Source organism: Manacus candei, unplaced genomic scaffold (assembly GCF_025592945.1).
Source record: "Manacus candei isolate 608988 ecotype Guabito, Panama unplaced genomic scaffold, ASM2559294v1 h1tg000072l, whole genome shotgun sequence".
NCBI classification, from domain to species: Eukaryota; Metazoa; Chordata; class Aves; order Passeriformes; family Pipridae; genus Manacus; species Manacus candei.
The window spans coordinates 1,809,767-1,832,271 of NW_026138120.1; the positions used below are offsets into that span (position 1 = coordinate 1,809,767).

Below are 22,505 nucleotides of genomic sequence, written 5' to 3' on the forward strand. Positions count from 1 at the left end.
ACCAAATACAATTAATCAAACACTGAAAGGCTGAAAACACATTAAAAAAAATAAAAGCAGCACTGGAAATCTCTCTAGCAATGTAGATACAATCAAAATCTGATTGTGGAAAGCCTTAGAGTGCATGAAATGTATATAAGCTCTGCTGGCAGAGAAAGGCAGGCAGGCAGCAAGTGAAGTGTAGTGGAATGCTGGTGCTGCAGCAAAATGGTACTGACAGCACCACCCTTCACAAACACCCCAAGGTGACTGAACAAAACTGCTCTGTTTTGCCATAGTGACTAACTTGAAGCAGAATTATCATCACATGCTATCATCAACACGCAGGGAAAAAAAATTACTTAAATAGTCTGAAATTAACATTGTGAATACCATGAATGATGATGCTATATGTCGCTCCAGACAACTCTACTGATTTTAGGAAGAAAACATATATGTAGAACATGAAGCTATTTTTACTGCTCGTTATTCCATGCCCTGATTTTTTTTTTTTTTTAGAAAAAGCTAAATATATCAAAAAGATTCAATGTAGTGATGAAAACCAAAACAGAGCTGTCTCAGGTAGGCAGTCTTAGGCATTTGTAATTGAAAAATTATTAAGAAGCCTTTAACCTAATACACCTTAGCCTAACTTCTAAAATATCCCTCAGGTCTTTTTTCTAACAATGTTTATTTGATTTCTATAAGCTTTCTGTGCATTTCCAGTAGACAGGTTTCTTCACAGGAATATTCACAAAGATAACATTTGCACAATATTTTATTGTAATTTATTAAGGCAGTTTTTATGTTAAAAACTATACTAACACATTTTCAGAAATACAAAACTCACTTTAGATTCATCTGGAAACAGAAATATTGCCATCTGACCTTAATATATAATCAAATGAATTATGAATATTTTGTATCAAATATCTGTTTGAGAGACTCCAGCTGAGCTAATATCTTCCAAATCACAAATATAAGAAGAAATAATGGTAATTCTAAATTATTAGACCTTTCTAGAAGCTCACAACAACAGATGGCTAATGCTGTTAGAGAATATTTAAAATAATAAATAAGTTAATCTTTTAAGAAATCTTTGCAAGATGCCTGTGATGTGCATATTTCCAGTTTTACAGGTTTGTCTATCTATGGTAGCCAAGTTCAGTTCTACTAAATAATGTAGAGAGCTGATTTTGGTAGTATATTAATTGAAGTAATATTGATAGTTTGTCTGAAAGAAGTTGGGCAGCTTTTGAAATCTGTTGATATACTGGATGTATGGCAACTGCTAACAGGTACAAAAAAAAAAGCTCTTGCTAGTTTAAGAATCTTTCATCCAAAATTGAGCTTTCCTCACTGATAATGTTTCTACTGAGTCAGATCTGTTCTTCAGAGTGAAGGAGGAAGTTTTCAGAAAGTAATTATTATTTGTAATGAGCTGTGGAAAGTGTTGGACTGTGCTAATAGATTTACTTGAACTCAATTTCATTTACTGGACCTAACATACTGAGAAACTTCCATATCCCCCAGTAAAGTAGGTGTTTCATCTGTGCTGGAAATATTAAACTAGACCTATTCTAATTAAGGTAACTGTCAAATAATTTGTAACAGTTATGTTTAATATCTCCAATAATTTCAAATGTGAATTAAATGCTCTTTAAAATCTTAAATTGATCATAGACAGTACAGTCAAACTTTGGCAGCCAGCTGGGCAGCAGGTCTGGCGGTGGAGGGCACTGATATGCCCAGCAGCATGGTCACCATGCTTGGAAGTATGGGAAGAAGCATTTATCCCTTTGGGTTGCAGATCCTGTTCAACAGTTGTTCTGTGTATCTTTGTGAGAAGGGGCACTGAATGTGATGGAAATATGAGCTTGGGCAGTTGGATAAGTTGAGTAATTTGAATTGCATTGGCCTCGTGTGAAGAGTCCCACTTAAGGGAAGATGCATCTGCAGGAGGGAATGCTGCAGGTCTGCAGGTGCTGCAGGTCTTGCCATGCCAGAGGAGTTCTGCACACCAGCCAGGGAAGAATCCATCAGTTGCCTTGTCACCTGAGCTTTGATGGTTTCTATAGAACGGCTCAGGAATCAATAGGCAATGAAAGTTACTCTCATTTTTTTTGTTGTTTTTCAGGAAGTGGTTTAAAACCATGAACTTCTTTTCTATAAACTGACAAACAGCTCTCCACTGCAAATATAGTCATTACTGCTCTTATTAATTTCCATTACCAAATTGTCTATGCCGAATGAGTCTTAAGTCAACTGAACTTTTTTGTTCCATGCACTCCAGAGCTCATAGCAATTCTCATTCCTTTTTAAAAATACAAGACTAAACTACCCCCTCTAAGCAGCAACACCAACAACAATCAACTAAAAAAAACACAACCAAAAACCTTAAATCTGCCATGACTGTCCTTGTAAGGTTTACATTAGCAAGAAATTCACCCATGCATATAGGATGGTGGCTTGCAAGCTTTTGTGGTTATGTACAAGTTATGTAGAGTATCTCTTAATTCACAGTAGTCCTATTTAAATTCTATTTAGTTTCCAGAGGGCAACCTCTTCAGTGACTTGTTGGACTGGGAGGACTTTTTTGTCTCATTAAGGCACATTTTTGGCAATATCATTAAAAAGATCGGGACAATTCAATGAATAGTTTAGTAGTTTACGGTGATTCTTCAGTTAACAGATTCTACACTAGTTAAGCAGAATAGCAGTAAGGAAACTCTGAGGTTCCTTCTCTACCTCCCCCACCTCTGCCCCACCCCATCCTCCCCCCTAACAGAGGAGACTTAACATTTTTCTTAGATCATCATCTCATACAGCTCTGTTAAAGTTTGTGACCACAAATCATACCAAGCTATCGTTTCTGTGGGTTTGTAGCTGAGCCAGAAAAAGCTGCATGGGAGAAGCTCATTTCTAGTCTGCAGGATTTTAACATTTGCAGTTGTGTGTCTGGAGCTACTGAATGGACATGTATTAAAATTGTATATGGATAATAGTTTCTAGTGACAAGGAAACTGTAATTTGTAATTAGAATGTCAGTTCGGCTTTTGAATGTGTCATTTTGGAAAGACCAAAAAGCATTACATTGTAATAATAAATAGCAAATTTGAAATTTACAGTGAATTTCAGGGGGAAAGAGACAAAATCTTACACTAAATCATGTCTGATAAGAGGCCATTGCCCATACTGTTAGAGCAAGAGCAATAATTTAAAAATATTCTCAAACATAGATTTCCATGAAAAAAAAGATTAAAGAGTTTCTACTCCCCTTGGGTGTGTATGCACATCTACTGCTTTACATGTTTTTTTTCAGTGTGTGGTAGCCCTCCAAGAAGTAACTTATGCCACCTTTTCCTAGCTTTCAAAGAGCAGGAAGAATCCTGAAATCATGGGAGGTGACAAACCTAACACACAGGGGGCTTTCTAGTCATAATCTTTTTTGTTTGTTTACTTGTTTTTATTTTATTGGGTTTTATTTGGGTTTTGTTGGGTTTTTGTTGTCCGTTTGTTTGTTTTCAATTGGGCTAAAACCAACTTGCATCTTCAGAAGAAGTTGTAGGGAAACACTGAAGGGTCTTATTGATTCAAGAAAGGCATATTCTGATAGGAGCCAAATTGTCACCTTATACTTGCAAGAGCAGGTGGTCTATTCACTTCAAGTTATCAGACACTGAATTGTATTTTCTCAGTCTCATTTTACTGTTCTTGGGTTTCCATCAGTCTTGATAGTCTGAGTTTACCAATTTAGTAACGTGGCCATGCTTGGTCTTGGTAAAGCTCTAAAAAAATATGTAAAACAATAGGGCTACCTAAATGTGAACTCTTCATTGCTTTCTTTTGTGTTCCTGCTGCAGTGTTCTTCTACATGCAACTTTAAGAACTTTGTAAGAGTTAATACACTGGAGGATTAACCTTGGACATAGAGATTCATTTTACTTTTAGTACTTTTGGAACTGCAAATACTCTTGTAGCTGAACACCTGAGTCATTTGATGCTTTCTGTGAACTTAAATGGTCAGTTAAGCGAGAAATAGAATGTGATTTTTTCTCACATGTGGTAGCAACAGAATCTACATAGCAACATGAAACAGCTGTGTACTTCTCAATGTATCTTAAGTATAATTTAACTGTCTAAAGAGTGTAACAAAGAAATCCTATCACTCCCCATTTAAATTTTATCTATATTTAGACAAGATTACCACATATTCCCCCCAAGTCCAAGTGAAACAGAGTAGCCAGAAATACAGGTTTGCAGAGTCTTTTCTCAGATGATAAATCAAATCTTCCTGCAATGCATAAGCAAAGGCAACAGATCTGTGAAGCTACAGATATCTTGTGTATGACGTAGAGGAGCAGAAACTGTAAGGTCCCAGGCTAATGCAGATACATAAGACACAAGGACTGTTCTGGCATCAGGGGACTGAGGCTGAAGAAGGATGTGCATATCTTAAATTTTGTCATGGTTTGGCCCACATTGCTGAAATTTTCTCAGTGTTTCAGATTAACACACCCAAAACACTCTGCTGTGAATCAGGTGATCTGTGCTTAGTTGCAACTCTAGATCTGTAAAATTGGCTTGAGGTTAAGCTTTGGAATGCAACCCTTATACAGGCAAGCTGTGTTTGGTTTCAGGTTTCTTAGAAGCTTGCATGCAAAATTGCCTCATTACTTGAATTGATACGTCTAATTAAACAGATTCAGTGCACTGCAATAGTTGTCCTTTAGTATTACAGCTCAAACTAATACCCAGTGTAACTCACCTTAAGCTACTGGAATTATATGGGGAGATAGGCCTCTTTTCTTAGCACACCGTCTTTTTTCAGTAAGATTATGAGGGTTTTTTAATGCAATTTCTAGATGCAAGAAGTATGCTCTTGTTGCTGGAATCATCCTAATTTTTTTAATGATGTGATATCAGAGAGAAAAGATGGAAGTCTTTGTCCATCTTTGACAATATGCTTAGAGTATCTTCATTTTCATCTGATGTTTATAGTTTCATCATGCATTTCTCATGTGATGTATCTTGGTATTTTGTGGGTTTGTTTTGTTTTTAAAGAAAGCAGTGCCAAATCCTGGATTATGCAAATGATTTCTCCTGTATATGGTGATGTGGGTCAAGTATTTGGAGTTTTGATTCGTTCTTCAAATTGAGCACCCTTGGTAAATTTTTTATTTCTTTTGAATAGGATAGCAATTCTTTTTGTTTAAAAACCATTGTTATGGAACATTTAGAAAGTTTAATCAGATAGAATTATGTAAGTAAGAGATAGACCCCAATTCTGCATGCATAAATTAAAAAATAATTAACTTTTCCTCATATTGTTTCACTGATGTGAGGAATTGGAATAGATAAATATGTGCAAAAGTATTTGTAGGACTGAGGTTTGTCTGTGGTTTAGCAAATCCTTGCATTTCTATAGCAATATGACAATTGGTTGGCTCACTTCACTGGTTTAATATAGTTTCATTTACTTGGAAATGTATTGTAAGATTACCTTTTATGGAAAGCAAAGATGATTACAGTATGTGAGGTTTCCTTCACTCCTTAGCAGTTGAGTGGGAGGATGGGAGGAGGGATTCAACTTGTCAACACATAGTTCCATAGAAGGCTCTCTACACTTGCATTGTCCTCCTAGCTTGTCAGATTTTGTAAGGTTCTTCTGATCAGATTAATATACCATAATTAATTAAAATTCAAAGTGTTAGGTTTTGTAGAGGGAGTGACTTACTCGAGTAATAAAAGCATACTGAGAAATTACTTGAAGCACTTGGTGTGCAATTCAATTAGATAAATGTCTGTTGCCTAAATTGAGGGGATTACTTTTCTATTTTAGTGTGAAAAAGTAATAAAAATATTAGGAACATATAAAATAATGTGATGCAAAGAAGTCAAATGATGATTAGGTCTTCACTCTGAATAGTTCAAGCAAGGACATACAATGACAACATGGGTCAGAACAAACATATATATATGTAGCATACCCAATAACATCTGGAATTATAATATATAGACTTAGCATTATGAAGATACATGATCCTGATCCTTCTGATCTACATGGATTATCAGAAAAGTCTGCACAGGAATTTTTTTCTTCTTGGTCCTCTATTCTATTGTGTCATGGTTACAAGGCCTGGTAGAAATGCCTTTCAAAAACCACATTTCCTTTAGTATCTCTCAAATAACTGTGTAATGCAACAGAATCAAAGTTATTTCTTCCATTTTATTTTGCCTTTCTATCAGAGGAAGCCTTAAAAAGAAAATAAAATATGTCAACTGAGGCTTTTTTTTTCATGTAGAGTGAGTTTTAGTGTATTGTGCCCAAGGCTTGATTTTTTTGAGCACCTTAGGAAGGAGATAGATAAAAATTAGTCTTTGAATAGAATGAATTGAAATTTTTGAGGTATGTTGTTTTTAAACTAGGCCTGTTTCCAGATTTACATTTAGTTCAAGAAATATTAATATTAATGTTGACCATTAATAATTGTGAAGGCAAAATCAATGAATGTCTAACCTGAGTTTGTGATACACACAAAGTGAAATATTAATAGCTATGTAGGGTTATAAGTAAATATTTTGAGCAGGGTGAGATTGTATGAGGAAGAATGGAGCTACCTAAAGAGTTATTTAAATGTTTTATATGTCTTTCCTGGGTGTGATTCCTGGGACAGGGGCTGTAAAATTTTAAGATGCCTTGACAGAGGACCAGAATGTAGCTAGGCTGACTGATGAGCAGACCAGGAAAGGTACTATTACTTGGGTTTTTATCATTTTTCTTTAGAGATGGTTTCTGGCTGTTCCTGACCTCTGTAAAATTGCAGATGAATAGTATTTGTCCCTTCAACCATGACTTGCTATCCCTAGCCAGCAGTGAAATCTGCGCATTAGTATGCGGACCATTCCTTGCCACCTTCTATACTCCTGCAGGGGGTGGTTTTCACTGGAAAGTTTTTGTTAGTTTGTTTTGTTTTGTTTTTTCTTTTAGAAATTTGCCCATATCAAATGGTAACCAAGATACAGAGGACACCAGCCTGAACTTTCTGTTTACAACTACAAGCTCTATGGTCGACACAGGAAATCTTGCAGCAAAATCTGTGTCAGAACATATAAAAACTTCTTTGCTTTTTGCATGAGCAAAAAGCTTTGAGTAGAGTGAATAATAATGTGGATTTATCATGAAATAATTTTATGTCACATGGAAGGAAGAAGGAACACCTGGATAGGATACTCAAAAGCTGAAAATCATAACTATCTTCCTACAGCTTAAAGAAATATGAACATATTATTGGGTTAAGTTTGCATTTTTTAGCCAATAGTTTGTACTGCTTTACAGAAAACTCTTATATGTACTTGTGTAAATGTAATGGGATTGTAATCAATAGAATTATCCACAAACAAGCACAGTTTATATTAGCCAGGGGCAGGGATTCCCATTCATTAAATCTGTGGAGGACAAGCCTTTATCTATTTCCGTAGATGCAGCCTGAAGCATCCAACATGTCATGGATTAGATAAATTGGGCTTAACGTGCCTGTGTTTCTGGAAAATAGGACAAAAATTTCTTTTGTCCTTTGTGTATTGTCTGCAAAAGCAGTAGTGTTTTTCACCTATAGAGAGTAACAGGAGAAAATTGTACTTCCTTGAAAAACTTTTTTAAAACTATAGGCGTGTTCTATATAGAGATTTAAAAAATGGAACTGCCAGCATTTTCACAAGTATCAAGAGGACAGTCAACCTACTAACTGCCATGTATTCCAGCTCTCAGAGCATTTGCCTAAATCAGCTCCATCAGGTGTAAGCTTGCCAAAATTGAAGTTTCCATAGCCCTTTTTTATAAATAGCCATTTTGTTAGAACTTCTCCACAGTAAAAGAATGTATTCACTTCCCCAGAAAAACACTAGCCCTGAGGTCAAGGGATTTTTGTAGCGTCTGGAAACCCAAGCTAAATTCCTTCGTGAAGTGAATACATATTTACAAAAATCTAAACTGCTCCAAAATGGGATTATTGTGCAAGTGTCCTCAGTCAGTCAACAGCCAAACTACTGGGACATTTCCCTGAGGCACTGAGGACTTACAAAGCAGGCTTCAATACTGGCCTTTGTTTAAAATACAAACTTTTAAAAAGATTTTTTTTACACATATATGGGTGAGATCTACATATAGATCTGCACAGAAGATAAATTGTGACAGAACTTTGCTACACAGAAAAACCCTTAAATTTTTACTATGTTTTCTCTCCTTCTCCACAAGCAATTGCATCTTAGCAAAGCATCAACCAAAGTTGCATAGAAAAATAGTTATGATTAGTTATTCCTAACTTTGTGATTGCAGTGGCATGTGCAACCCCAAAGCCTGATTCAAAGGAGACAGGATTATTATTTCTTACTGGCATAAAATATGACTTCAAACTGGTCCTTTATGACAGAGAACAAAGAAACAGTTTTATATAAGTGAATTCAATATAGTCTCTTTTGTCATGTTTCCTGTGTTGCAGAAGGGTCATGGCTGGGATCTGTTTGTGAGAATAAAGGTAACCTGTTTGTGCAGTGGAGCATGTAGATCTTCAGGGAACCAGTTGAACTCTATTATTTCATGCTTTTGGAATTTGTACATTTTTTTTTCTTTTTATCCGCCTAAAATATTAATCAAATATGATTTCTTTTGGAGTCTCACCAAGAACCAGATATTGATGTCTCTGAACTCTGATGCTTCAGTGTGCCACCATAGACACTGGGAGGAGCTCATTGTGCTATACAATTTTGCAGGACCACAGTCTTCCTTACTCTGATTTGTAGGGAGTTCAACTCCACAACATTATTATATGTGGGGCAATGCTCTTACAGAACACTATACAAAATATATTCATGTGATCTTTGTCATAGATAGAAAAAGCAATATTTACTTCACTAGTACTAATGAAATGTTCTTATGTACCTTTATAATTAATATTGCATAACGTTGTGGTTTGGGATTTTTCGTTTGTTTGTTTGTTTTTTGTTGTTGTTTGTTTACTTGCTTTTCGCTTACATTTCTTGCATATAGAGACTTACTGGTTTATAGAGTAGCTATTTTCTTGTTTGCAACTGTGCATATGGAAGCACAATCCCACAGCATATTGATGGAAATAAAAACATTTATTCATTAAGTGTGAATTATTACCTAGAAACTTTTTTCCAGCGTATCATGTGACACATATTTATCTCTGCTTAAAAAGAAAAAAAAAAATTGAATTGCACAAGAGCAGCATGTGATTGCACTAAATAACGTTTGGCAAAGATGTATTTTGTAGATACAATAGAGTTGCATAACTATTACTATTTAAAAATGTTATAATAAGTCCTATTTAAATGTTATTAAAAATAAATTTGTGACTGGATATAGAATTTCTGTAGGACAACAGTTTAATTGATTCTGGCCAATGTTCAAATTTCTCCCACTGATTTCCAGCATCCCATTCTTTTATTTCCATTCTTTCTTTGCCTGCTGTCTTCTTACTTTCCCTTCTTTCTCCTCCCCTTTTCCTTCTCCTAGATTTGATGTAAACTCTTTACCCTTAGCATCATCTTCAGGGTTTTATGCTCTATCAGCACCCGCTCTCCTTTCATTGTTGATCCCTTGATGAACTCAAAACTCTGTATTACAGTCCAGAACTGCTAAATATTTGCATCCCTAGTTTTTGTCAGACAGATGAAGAATGGCCAAACAGTTGATCAGTACAGCAAAAAGGTTCTAAGCAAGTCAGCGAGGATCTTCAAATTCCTGGTGAATTCCTCACCTCTTCATGCTGGAAGCCTGTTATTTTGTTAACATGCATGCTTTTGTCTGCAGCAATAGCTGTAATTAATCTGAAATTTTCAGCAATGGGGCAAGAAAACAACATCTGATTTCACATCTCCACTAAGACAGTGATGTAAGCTGATCTCCGCTGCTTAATGCTGAAGGGACTGAGTCTAATCTAATCATCAAGTACTCAGGTAGTACTTAACAGAAGATAGAGAGATTTTTCTGTCTGCAGACTATAAATAGTGCTCTTTTTTACTTATGTTTTTTTAATTGCCTGCTGATGCAAATCCAGACTATAGTCATTTCTGTACACAGTGTATGTGTGCTTTGAGATGGCATAAAATTCTGTTCTAGTAAGGTTCAAGCTTAACAGTTAACTAAACATTTTATCTCTCTCTTTCACTGTGTCTGTGGGGACAGCAGACTGCCAAACATTGTCTATTTTTTCTTTGCTTCTCAATACAAAGCATGGGTTGCCTGCTAGGATAACTTCAGGTTTGCACAAACTTCTTTTTCCAGAAAGTCTTGGTCACAAAGCCTCAGGCTCTTGCTTTTTGCACAAACAGCTCTGCCTCCTGAGGACTGAGCTGGTTTCATTCCATTAAAGTACAGTAGAAGTTTTATGAAAAGTAATAGGTTGGGGTTTAGAGACACTTGGGCCACATGATCAAATAGATTTTTTTTTCTGGTTTTACCTCCTGAGAAAGAATGATTTCTGTTTTGGTTTAGTTTTCTTTAAGAACTTCAGATATTTCATTCGAAGTGGGAATTAAGATTTTTCATTGGTGGGAAAAGTTCCTGAGCCAAATAAGTTGATGTGTTTTTAATTTAGGAATGCATACAGGAAAAATGATGATACGATGTATAATTTATCTTAACAAGTATCATTCAAGCCACCATGAACTGAAAAGTGCTTTATGTCCAGGGCATTTTGTGAATCAAAATTTTTGAGACTGTGATAGTTTCTGATGTATTGTGCAAGCATTTATGTCTTTACACATAGGAAAGGAAAATGAAAAATATGGTTTTATTTTAATAATATGCATTTTTGTCATATGCATGTACATAGTCTGACCCATGTATGCATTTCTGTGTGGTTAATCCAGAAGGGGATCATGGTCCAGACTGTGCAATGCTGGCATAGATTGACAGGTATTTTCATGTCCATCATTGTGTGCTACCTGTAAGTCCAACAGCCAAGTGTAGCTACAAAACCACATACTCTCAATGTACCTCTCTCCTTCCTTTCTTCCCTTGCACTCTCTCTGTGGAGCTAACTTTGACCAAGGCAGACCTTGCTCCTTCCGCTTGGATTCTGCTGTCCTTGTCCTAACTCAATCACTTTCCAAAGTTGTTCTACCTGTTATTCAGTAAAGCAACAGAGGTTTGACAGCTACCAGAGAAGTGAAGTGATACTCTGGAAATGTGCAATAACTGTTGGCATTAAGTTCCACTTACTCTTGCACTGTACAATTACAAATGTGTAAAAACACTTTCCAGTGAATTATTAATGCTAAATGGCATTATTAGTGCTAAAGAAGATGCATCGTTGCACAGCACTATCTTTATAGAGTTTATTAGTGGAGTGTGTCCATTTCATGATATTGGTTATATATTTGTCTCAGTTGTATGCTTGTTTCATTTAAAGCGAAGACATGAGAAGTTAATTGTTATTTCTTTCCCAGGCATGCTTTTGGAAAATGGCACTTTTAAAACTGCTAATATATTCATCATAAAACCTAAAAATTCTTTGCAAATCTGTTTGCAATACAATGTTCTTCTGATTAATAACCCTTGGAAATCTGTGCTCATTATACCATAAACATAACCTTTATAAAACCACCAGAAAAATCCAACTATAGAATATGCCAGGTCAAAGACTTTTTAAATGTCAAAAAGTGTAAAGCTTTAAAATTTATGTGATTTTTATAATACTTGGCTGAGGCTTGTATTTTTGCTTAATTTATTTGTTTATGGTGGAGTTTTTTTAAGTCTTTGTGGTCGGAATCTGCTGAGAGACTGTAACCTTGGGAGAGAACACTGGGATAAGTCTTAATACCTTTCAACAGCTTCCTCCCAGTCATTCAATGTTTAGATCCATTTGGTTTGTAGAAACATTTTTGCTGGACCTGATCTAATAAGATCTAATATGTCTCCAGTAGAGGCTACAACCCACCCGACCTCCCTGCCCAAGCAGGGTCATCCTAGAGCACATCACACAGGATTGCATCCAGATGGTTCTTGAATATCTCTACTGAGGGAGACTCCACAACCTCTCTAAATCTGTTCCAGTGCTCGATCACCTGCACAGTGAAGAAGTTCTTCCTCACATTCAGGTGGCACTTCCTGTGCATCAGTTTCTGCCCGTTACCTCTTGTCCTATTTCTTGGCACCACTGAGCACAAAAGGCTCCATCCTCTTGACACCGTCCCTTCAGACACTTGTATACATTGATGAGGTCCCCTTTCAGCTGTCTCTTATTTTCTGGCCTGGCATTACTGCATAGTGGTAGGAATGTTTCTATCCATTTCTAGCTCACTCTAGGCAAGGCAGGATATTCACTTCCTTGGATTCACTTTCTGACTAAAGAAAGTAGGAAGTAGTATAGAACATGAGCAGTGTGGGAAGGAACTGTAGAATAGAGCTGGGAGTACATCGTTTGCCAAAAGAAAATAGTGCAGATGTGGACTCACTGGTCAACTCATCTTCCCTCTAGCATTCATGGCAGGGAAGGAATAACAGGTTTTGACATTGTCTTTGCTTACTGTGAGATCACTCAAGTCTAAGTGAAAGTACATTCAGTTCACTATGATCTTACAAGCAGAGAAGAATACTGTAGCGCTCAGAGCACTAAATTTGGGGACCTAGAGCTCAGGTCCTTGGCCTGCCATAGATTCCTGTGTAAGCTTTGCACGGGAGAATTATGCTCTCTGTCCCAGGTTCCTAGCGGAAAAATGCAGATAATCTCTTGCCCTGTAGAAGTGTCCTGAGAATTAATACTGGAATTGCATGGATAAAAATAAGGCTGCTGGGTATTTAATATTTGATTTTGTTTTGTAAGACAAATGGAAATTAAAAGCTCCTCCATTCTCAAGAGGGAGAAGAACTAAGGTTCGTGGGCATTCTACTTCGTGTTCTCTGAAGCCATGACTGTCAGTCTCAGGTTCATACTTGATATGGGCAGCTGGTAATAAGCATGGTGGCCAAGTTGGACAATTTCTCATTGCTTCCTTCTACCAGAAACAGCCAGAACTTTACAGAAAGTTGAACATTCATTTTGGATCATTCTATTTTCAGTGATCCAACAGCTTCCAATAGTGGAAAAAAAAAAAGATCCAAATTTGTCTGACCAACTGCAGTAAAAGCCCAAAGGATTCTGAAGAGCTCAATTAGGTAGGTCATGTTTCTGAAATAAAAAGCTTAGTTGCTGCCCTTGTGCAATTTAAAATCCATATAAGATGTGGCCCATAGTGAATTAGAGGAATTCCTTGCTTGACAGTATTAAGTACTGAAGTTTGGATCATTGTCTTTCAGTAGGTGTTATGTAAAAAAAATAAATATTTTATTTGGTACAGTGTTTTCTTCAGTCCATAGCATATTCTAGATATGGGGTGAAAGAAGTGATATTGTTGACATTATTGTCCCTGTGGCCTGAGGTGGGTAAGGTCTGCACAGTGCTGAGCAGTGCTAATCCTATTCCAACAGGCTGGACTTCATTGTAAGCTGGGCCCACCTGTCTGTAATGCACATGAGTAATAGTAAAGGAACAGGACGGAATAAGGTAGAAAAAAGGGAGCATATACCTGAGCTTGTTTAGCAAAATAAAGAAAATTATGACAGGAAATAATGGATATCAGAGTATTCATGAAAATTTGTCTCTGCATTTTCCTGGTCCAGCATCATGATAGTAGCTTCACAGGATTCTATACAATGAAAAGAGAAATATACTCCCCTGTACATCTAGAGGAGTACATTTTCCAATCAAAATTCTTGTATTGGGATATATGATTTTATGTTTTCAAAACTCTAGTATCTGTGAAAGAAGACTTTAAAAAAACCCTATGATGCAGAGGGTTCTAAAAATAATAATAATAATAATAATAATAATAATAATAATAATAATAATAATAATAATAATAATTCTTTTTCCAAACTAGCTCAGTTTGGAGGAATCACAGAAAAAATACTGTCTCTAGACAAAATAATACTTTGAATAGCAGCAAATGACCAGAACTAATTCAAACTTTCCAGGTGAATAGTGGATATATTGAAAAATGTTACCTAAAAATAAACAGTTGGTACTTACTGGTGCCAAACTGGAAGAGGTTTACTTTAAAAAAAAAAAAAAAAAGGAAGGGAAGAAAAGATGGAAAGAGATTTGAAAGTATTTTTGTAATGAGTCATTTTGAACTGTTTGGGTTTGGATGCTTGAAATTTGCCAATATTTAGATAACAAAAATGGTTAAGTATCCAAATAGGGACTATAGGATGTCATTTTGGTTGAAAGAAAAGTTTCATCTGACACAATGGTGGTTTTTTCCTCCCTAATTGTCTTTATTTTTTGGTTTGGCCAGTGAACTGAAAAAATCAATTACTCACAGATCTCCACAGCTGAGACAGTGTTGCATTCATCCTCTTCAAAGTGACTAGCCACTGTTAGCATTACTAACAGCAAAACCTCTGAGAGGAAAACTTGTACGGCCACGCAGCACACTTTACCCTCAAACTGTCTCAGGAGAGTCAGCAGCATCAAAACTGGTGTGGTTGGAGCCCCCTTTTGAGGGCTCTTCTTTTCTAGTGGGTTTCAAATATTTAATACAGTCTTTTTTTTCTTTTTTTTTTTCCTGAAACCAGGAGGGATTATATGTAACAGTATTGTGTTTAAATGGAGATATCCAAATTTTTAAAATATTTTTGAGATTATTATATAATGAAAGCACTCTCCAAAAAGTCTGTGAACAATGCAGAAGCCAAAAAACACCTTAAAATCCTGATTTCCCCTTCTAAAAAAAAAACAAACAAACAAACAAAAAGAAAGAAACAAACCCCAAATACGCACAAAACAAAAGCCCGTACAAGGATCTAAGTTCTAACACCATAAGTGTTCAGAACTTAGATTTTCTGAGCAATAAATTCTCCAGAGGCACAATGTCATTTGTTTACACCTAATCTCCTTTCAGTCTATATGGAATAATATGTAACCTATTAAAATAAGTAGTTTAGTGATTAGGTGAGGCTCATTTTGCCATGTCAGGTTAGATCATTAGTACTACTTTTTGTGGAACTGAATTTACCTTTAAAGGGACAATACAGCAGTTTTTAAGAAAAGTATCTGTTAAAAAAGATGAAGACTACCATACAGTGATAAAAGGGAGTACCCAATGACAGATTACATTAAACTAATTCCTAAAAGCCAGATTTACAATTCATGTTTCATTGTCTCTGTTATATTTCAAAGAATGTTATTCTTTTGGTTTTGGATGTCTTAAAATTTCCTATTTTATCAAATTCTCTGAAGACATAAATGTGATATCCAACAGTTTACATCAAGAGCATTATTCAACATCACTATTCTTAAATGCCTGTGACTTTATTGTCTTTTTGAAGAAAATCCTTCCAAATATACCTTTTCTTTGGCCCACTGACAAACTTAATTCATAATGAATTAAAAATTCCAACTGATGTTGAGTTATCCAAATGTAGGTTCATGTACATTTATAAGCTAGAACATGAGCTCTCCACATATCTCTTCCCTTTTATGTTTTAAAATAACCTGAGTCAGTGTTCTTGAAAATTTTCTAGGAAAAACTCTTGGTTTGGCTTGGGCTCTCTAGGATACATTTTAATGCTTACTGCATGTGAACTGTCAGGTATTAGGATCCTATATAAAAAATATTAATGATGTCTTTTGAAGTCATCTTTTAAAACTACCTAAAAGTTAACTTTTAAGTGGTGCTTTCCTGGGTTCTCCACTGAGTCATACCAGCTGAAAGGTTCTCTGAGCTTCTGCCAAGGTAAAATGTGAGTATTGTTTTGAACTCAAATAAGTTATCATGGAAATATTGAGAGAGGTGTGGGATGGGGTGGAAAACATGGAAATATCCATATCTTAGAGAAACCATATTATGATCCTGCAAACCAACTCAGACTCCAGGAAGGAAGGGAAATTGTAGTTTAGTGTCTTTGCAGTACTCAAAATGGCTGTACACATGGCCAGAAGGAAAAAATTGCAAAGTAACGAGGAATGAAAATGGAATTTTGCAGAGATTTGCTTTTTCACTCAGTGTTTATGGTGGTAATAGTGATAGAAGAACTGCAAAAGATTTAGATTAATGGGGTATTAGTTTAGGAGTTCCTGCCCAGTTTACATACCTCTAAGTTCCAAATGCGTTGCAAAAAATTATCTACATTTTTGTGTCTGCAAAATCTGGGCTAGCTTCTTCCTTAAGAGAGACTATTTGATAATAGATCTTGTGATTCCTTTTCTGGAAACTAGACCTGCAGTTGAGTTTAAAAGGATTGAGAATGACAGTGTGCATGAGATAAAACTATGCAGGAAAAGATGTAACATATCTTTCTCTATAGCCAAGTTACAAAATATGGCTATATGCAGTAGCCAAATTGTTGAACTGTTGATTAGGGAACTTGAGGAACAGGGATCTTGATCTCCTTGAGAAAAATTAAGGAAACTTGCTATTTATTTTCCTGTATGTAAAAACCTCCCTGCTCTATCATGTCTGTTTACTCTAACACCATTTTCTTTTGTTTCCTTTGTGCATACTCAGTTTTTGTGGTTCCCTTAATCCAGATTTCAGGGTCAGTACTTACAGCTGTTTATACTCGTTACCTAAAACTGATCCAAGGAATATTTCAGGTGAACTGGGCACAAAAATTTACATGGGAAGGTTTTGTATCAGTAAATGCTATTTCACTGAAAGCAAAATTTCTGCCAGAAGGTGTTAAATTTTTGTAAAGAACTGTGACCTCAAAAAAAATCTCTGAGATCAAAACTTTAGCATTTTTAAGATACATGGTTTCTTTTTTTTTTAATATGACTTCTCATTTTAAAATCTATTTTCAATTCCATAGTGAAACATGGTTTTTAAAGTCACAATGGGGGGGAGGGACAGGATGGACATAACTATTCATACACATTCTGACTCAAAACAAATAAAATATGGCAATTTCTTGTGAAATGCACAGTTTGAGGTGGAACTTGCAGGAATCATCTGTTCATCTGTTTTTGTCATATTCCCTTGGTTTAGCAAGAAAGGTGTTGTGGTGGTGAAGTTCATATCACCAGTGGTTTCAGAAGGAGAACCACTTGACTGAGGTCTGCCACCAAGAGCATGAACCTCATGCTGGACACATGGCTTTGTACCATGTAGGCTGTCTGTGCCTAGAACATAACACTGTATTGCAACCCAGAATACCCAGGGTAGGGAAAAATGTCTAGTCCCAGCTGGAGACACAGAACTGCATCCATATGTAAAAATACACAGTTTGGTTGATGCTGGGGAAGTTCTCAAAAACTGTCTCAATGTGATTTAGGAAGTTGCAAAGATTTGTGGTGAGCTTTTCTTCAAACTTGTATGCTCACACCCTGGATGTATTTCCACTGCCTTTGTCCAAGAGATTATCTTGCCCGTGTTTTAAATTGCCTGAAAATTGAAGAAATGAATGATTGCTTCAAATTTGGTCAAAATGCTGAGCTAATTATCTTCTAAGTTGTGTTATGCTTGTGCTTCCTACAAAGAAAATTAAGGTAAAATTATTAACATAAACTTCTCAAATGTCTGAACATTCACCTCGCATTTAAAATCTGATGCCCTTTTCTCTTTAGAGTTTAGTGTTTAGACTATGGTATCAGTAACTTGTAACACTGGAATTACAAAATACATTACTAACCTCCCATTTTAAGTAATTGTAGCACCCTACTTATAAATGTAATTACATTTTGGGGGGGACTATCTTGAGTCAGGCCATGCATGCACCTAGTTTTTGACAAGGTTGTCTATGTGAACTTCAGGTAATAATAACACAGAGCATCAAGCACAGGCTGTGGAAAAAACTCATCAGTGTTGTGGGATGTTATCCTAATTTTGTTGGTCAATGTTACCCAAACCTTTCTGGAAGGAAGTTTGTGAAAAGGCTGACATTGAACCTTTGTCTTCATTTTGTTGATCAGTAGTGTTCCTTGTGCATAGGGAAATCTATAGAGGTCTTTGTGTAGAAACTTATCATACAGAACACCAAAAGAGTCTTAAGTAATCGTTATGGTTCCTTGCTGAGATCCAATGTTCAGTAACACTTGGAATTTATCTGTATATGCTCTTCAAGAACTCTTCCCAGTGGGCTTCTACCCCTCTCCATCACTCTGCTAATGGATTAGGTTGGAAATAGTTAACACTGGTATTCTCAAAGGTTGTCCAAAGGTTCATCAGTTAAGCTGAGTCACAAAAATGGTTTCCATTGCTTCAGCTTTTCTGCTGTGGATTCTAGACTACAACTCTGTGCATGCTAAATGGAAATAAAAGCTAATTTTTGCAGCCATAAACATTAGAGAATTTCTTGCAAGCAAAACCTCAAATTTCATGATGCCTCTCACATGCTCCATCATTAAGGGACATGTCTGACACTATTGAAAAAACAGAGAGCAGCTGTGCTCCTGAACATACTAATTTTCTGTACCACTGTAGCCAGGACTGTGGTAGATTTTAAACTGTGTTCCAGAGGCTCTGAGTCCCAGCCAAGGTCCTGCAGAGCTGGCTGAATTTTTCCATTTAAAGCGTGTTCTCGTCCCCAGATGACTTTGCGCTGCACTGGCTGGCAGCAGCAGGTGCGTGAGTGCCGAGTCATGCCAGAGGGAAGGATCACAGAGTAGAAATATTTCATCCTTCATGGCTTGGTATCCTAGAAAAGTATGGGATACCACTGCTGTTGCTCTACGTAATCTGAACCTATGAGGCCCTCCTCCATAGCACTGAGATAATACACCCAGTGAGCTGTATCCCCAAGCACAGCTGATATTCCTCAGTTCAGTTTCGGTTTGCATTTGTGAGTTATAAAGTGTTTAATCAACTTCAAATTCTTTGCTATTGCCAGGAAAATGCTCACCTTGAAATTTCTATGTGATTCTGTGCAATCTCAGGTGCAATCTGGGCACTTCTTATTCTTTTTTTTTGATAGGAGTGACTTCTTCACTGCATGATCTGTAAAAGCTTTACATGAGAAAAAATAAGTATTTCCAGCGTGTAAAAAAAAATACCTTTGTGGGTCTTTTCTATTCAGGAAGGGTGTGACTGGCATGTTCAACATTACCTCATCACCATTCTGATCTGTTAAATTTATTTTTACTGTGTTTTTGTAATAATACCATGGGAATGTAGCAATTGTGAAACCAATGGCAACCATGAAATACCTTGACGATTCTATGCTAGTGAGCTGTGGAAATCAGAGCTACTTGCCCTCTGTTTTTCTGTTGCCTATATTCTCAACTGCTGCATTAAAAGAATGATTTCTTATACACTTGCATTCAGGTAAATGTAGAAATTACTCCAAAAGTGGCAGTTACTCTATGGGAAAAACCTATCACGAGACTCAAGTGAACCCTAATCCAATACCTTTAATTTACTAGTGGGTAAGGTTTTTCTTCCAGTGATTCTTAGTGAAATGCTTCACAAAGGCATTGAAAGTTGGCGAAAAATACAGTCTTTCAGAATTTGGCTCCAGCTGATTTTATACCTAGAAGCACAACTTTGAATGATCTTTTGCACTGGTTAATTAAATCCTCTGTTGTTAGCCACCAATTAGATGCATAAAATGACAAACCTTGTTAGCAGATTTTCTGGCCAAATACAGAGAGATCCCATATATCATTTTGACTACTTTGTATTTGGGCTCTTAAAGAATGTATGCAACTTGTCTAATGAAGTGTCTGTGTGTATGAGAGGAAAAAAAGAAACAGATTTTGGATCTCTCCCTTCTGTTGATCTGTCTGACTGTGTCTCTGTTCAGGGAGTGGGGTAAAATTCCCCTTTACATTTTTTTTTACTGTTTCTTGGACTCTTACCAGAAAGTTTTTACAGTCTGTTGCCTGCCTCTCAGATTAGAAGAACACTGGCATATTTTAACAGTTTCCTAGGATCCAAATAGTCTTTAATTAACAGGGAATTGATGTTTTGGAATGCCACCAAAACATAGGAGACATTGAAAGGAGAGAATGAGCTTGGATCCTTCCAACTTGTGGCAAGGGGCAAACAAATAAGCAAAATAGGGTCCACTGCAAGCAGGTAGCACCTTATTAGTATGCAAGGGGATTTCTTCATTTGCATTAGGTTCCCACAGAGCTGGTGGTTAGCTGGGAGGAGCTTTCTGCTGCACAGAGTCTGAATGAGCTCCACCCCTTGCAAAGAGCAGAAAGTGTTCATCGGTACCTTCCCACAAACAGAATTTTGGTGGCTGTTGAAATTGTCTGGATTTTTAGATTTGTATCGATCAACTGTTGAGGTGACAAGGTATGTCATGTTTGTGAGGTTTATGTTGAAACTGAAGCTGTTGGCTTCATGAGCGAGCATTTAATTAAAAAATCAAAAGTCTGCAAATGACATGACTTTTGCTGAGCTGAAGTTGTTGTTTTTCTTTTGGAGTAGTCTGCCTTTATAGGGTTGAACAACAGAGTAGGGATGAAGCACTGAAGTTATATATAGGAGAATGAGACTAGCTGAAGCTCTAAAGGGACGTCAGATGTATGCTGGACTATTGTTCTAGACAATCCATGGAAATAACTGATCTGTGAACTAATTTTTAAAATGATAGACTGACACCTGAAGCAATTACTGACAAAGAATTGTAACCAATAGTCACTGAGTCAGCTATGCTTTTTTCAGTAATGCAGTAATTTGTGGACTAATAAAAATGTATTTGTTTGATCCAATATTGGCTTTTCGATGTTTTTTTTGAACTGGCTCCCCTCCCCCCAGTCACAGTACTTACTGAATGCCTTCTGTCTCTTTGTACATGCAGGTGGCACATGCCAGAGCCCTGCTCTTCCAGCCCTAGTGCGTCCTCCTGCACCACCTTTGCAGCCATCGCTGGATATTAAACCGTTTCTTCCATTTCCTCTGGACACTGCTGCAGCAGTCAATCTCTTCCCCAACTTCAATGCAGTAAGTACACTCCTAACAGTTATGGTCCACCTCAGTGAGCCACAGCTTCCATGGAAGACTCAAGAGGACACAAAGTAGAATTTTATGTACTCTATTAAAGCTGGAATATCCTCTCCCTTACTGAGGGCCAAATAGCTCTTTCAGGCACACTGCTAGGCCATAAATTAAAGCCTACCTGAGTGTTAGTCAGAAGTAATGTAGGAGGAAAAAATTATATGATCCCAAGTGACACACAAAAAAGTTTCAGGCTGTATTCATTCCCAGGGCTTGTGAGTTTCCCATTGTAATTTAGGACAGTTTGCTTACAGTTTGCTGCAACTCTCAAGAGAGTGAAAGTTTCAGTGCGATGGTATTCTATACCTCATCTCCAACAGCATTCCTGAGAAATTCTAAGAATTTACAGGGGCTACAAAAGCAAATGCTATCAGGGCAATTAAAGTAAGTATGAGAACAGTGTTAGCTGGTATTTGAGGTATTCAATGAGAAACAATCCAGGGTATTTTTTTCAGGTTAAGATAGGTTATTTCTCAAGTCCTAGGTTTAAATCTATCTTAGAATATATTTCTCTTTAATAATTTTTTTTACTTAGTCATGCTAGGTATGATGATAGAAATCTTGTTCATCCTTAAGTATTTTAATTATGCTGCTGACATATGTCATGAATGTTTCAATTTTCCTGTTTCTGTCTGAGATAATTAATACTCTAAAAGAAAAAAAAAGCCTAGGTTGGTTTTATGTAAATTTTGACTTTATAGAATTATGCCCCTTTTTAATTTTATATACTCTTAGAAATTTTTTTTCTTATTTACATATACTAGATATAGAAAAAAAAACACTTAAGAACATGTGTGCTTACCTACTTTGAGAGACACAAAGGGATTGGAATTTGTCATACCAAAACAATTCTAATTGATGTGCAGAAATCTTAATCACGGTAATTAAGAGTAGTAAAAGAACTAGAATGGGTATTCTAGTAGCAATTTGTCATAATCAATAGCAGATTTCCATAACTAATTGTTCATTTTTTACCTTTCATGAATGTTCACTTTTCTTTCAACTAGTTAAAATTAACTAATTGTCAAAACTATACAGTCCTGAATTCACGTAATTCACAGCATTAATAAGGATCAGAGAAACTATAACTTCAACTCTTAAAATGCAGAGAAACAATGTTTCAAAGAATTGCTACTATAAAAAACCTTTTCACATTTTATAAAGTGCGTAGGTATGCAGCAAGGTTTTAAAAAGTGCTGGTTTTGACCAAGTTACTGATAACTTATAATGAAATGGATAAAACTTTAGACTTGTTTAGTGTGCTTTAGGGTTGGGGTCTTTTAACCAGTCGTGCTTTGTGATCACTGTTTGTAGTTAATGCGACCAGCTGAATTTTTAAAAGATGTCTACTACAATTTCTCGTATTTTTTCCTCAGGATTTTCCATAGTTCAAAGTCTTCAGATTGTTTTGCTCATTGTTTAACTCTACATAATTGAAATGGAATATAATGATAAATTTTAATAATTGTTAATCTTTTGTTCTTCCATAAATTTTCACTGTCTTTCTTGTTGTA

General features: G+C 36.2%; 1 protein-coding gene across 4 annotated transcripts in view; it reads left to right on the forward strand.

Annotated features, from left to right (window-relative positions):
- ZNF385D (zinc finger protein 385D) overlaps positions 1-22,505 on the forward strand; it is a 417,123-nt gene that overhangs the window by 259,397 nt on the left and 135,221 nt on the right. For all 4 annotated transcript variants that reach the window (XM_051808381.1, XM_051808383.1, XM_051808385.1 and 1 more), the window contains one exon: positions 20,795-20,937. In XM_051808381.1, coding sequence (XP_051664341.1) covers positions 20,795-20,937 — 143 coding nt within the window. The remainder of the gene's footprint in view (positions 1-20,794; positions 20,938-22,505) is intronic.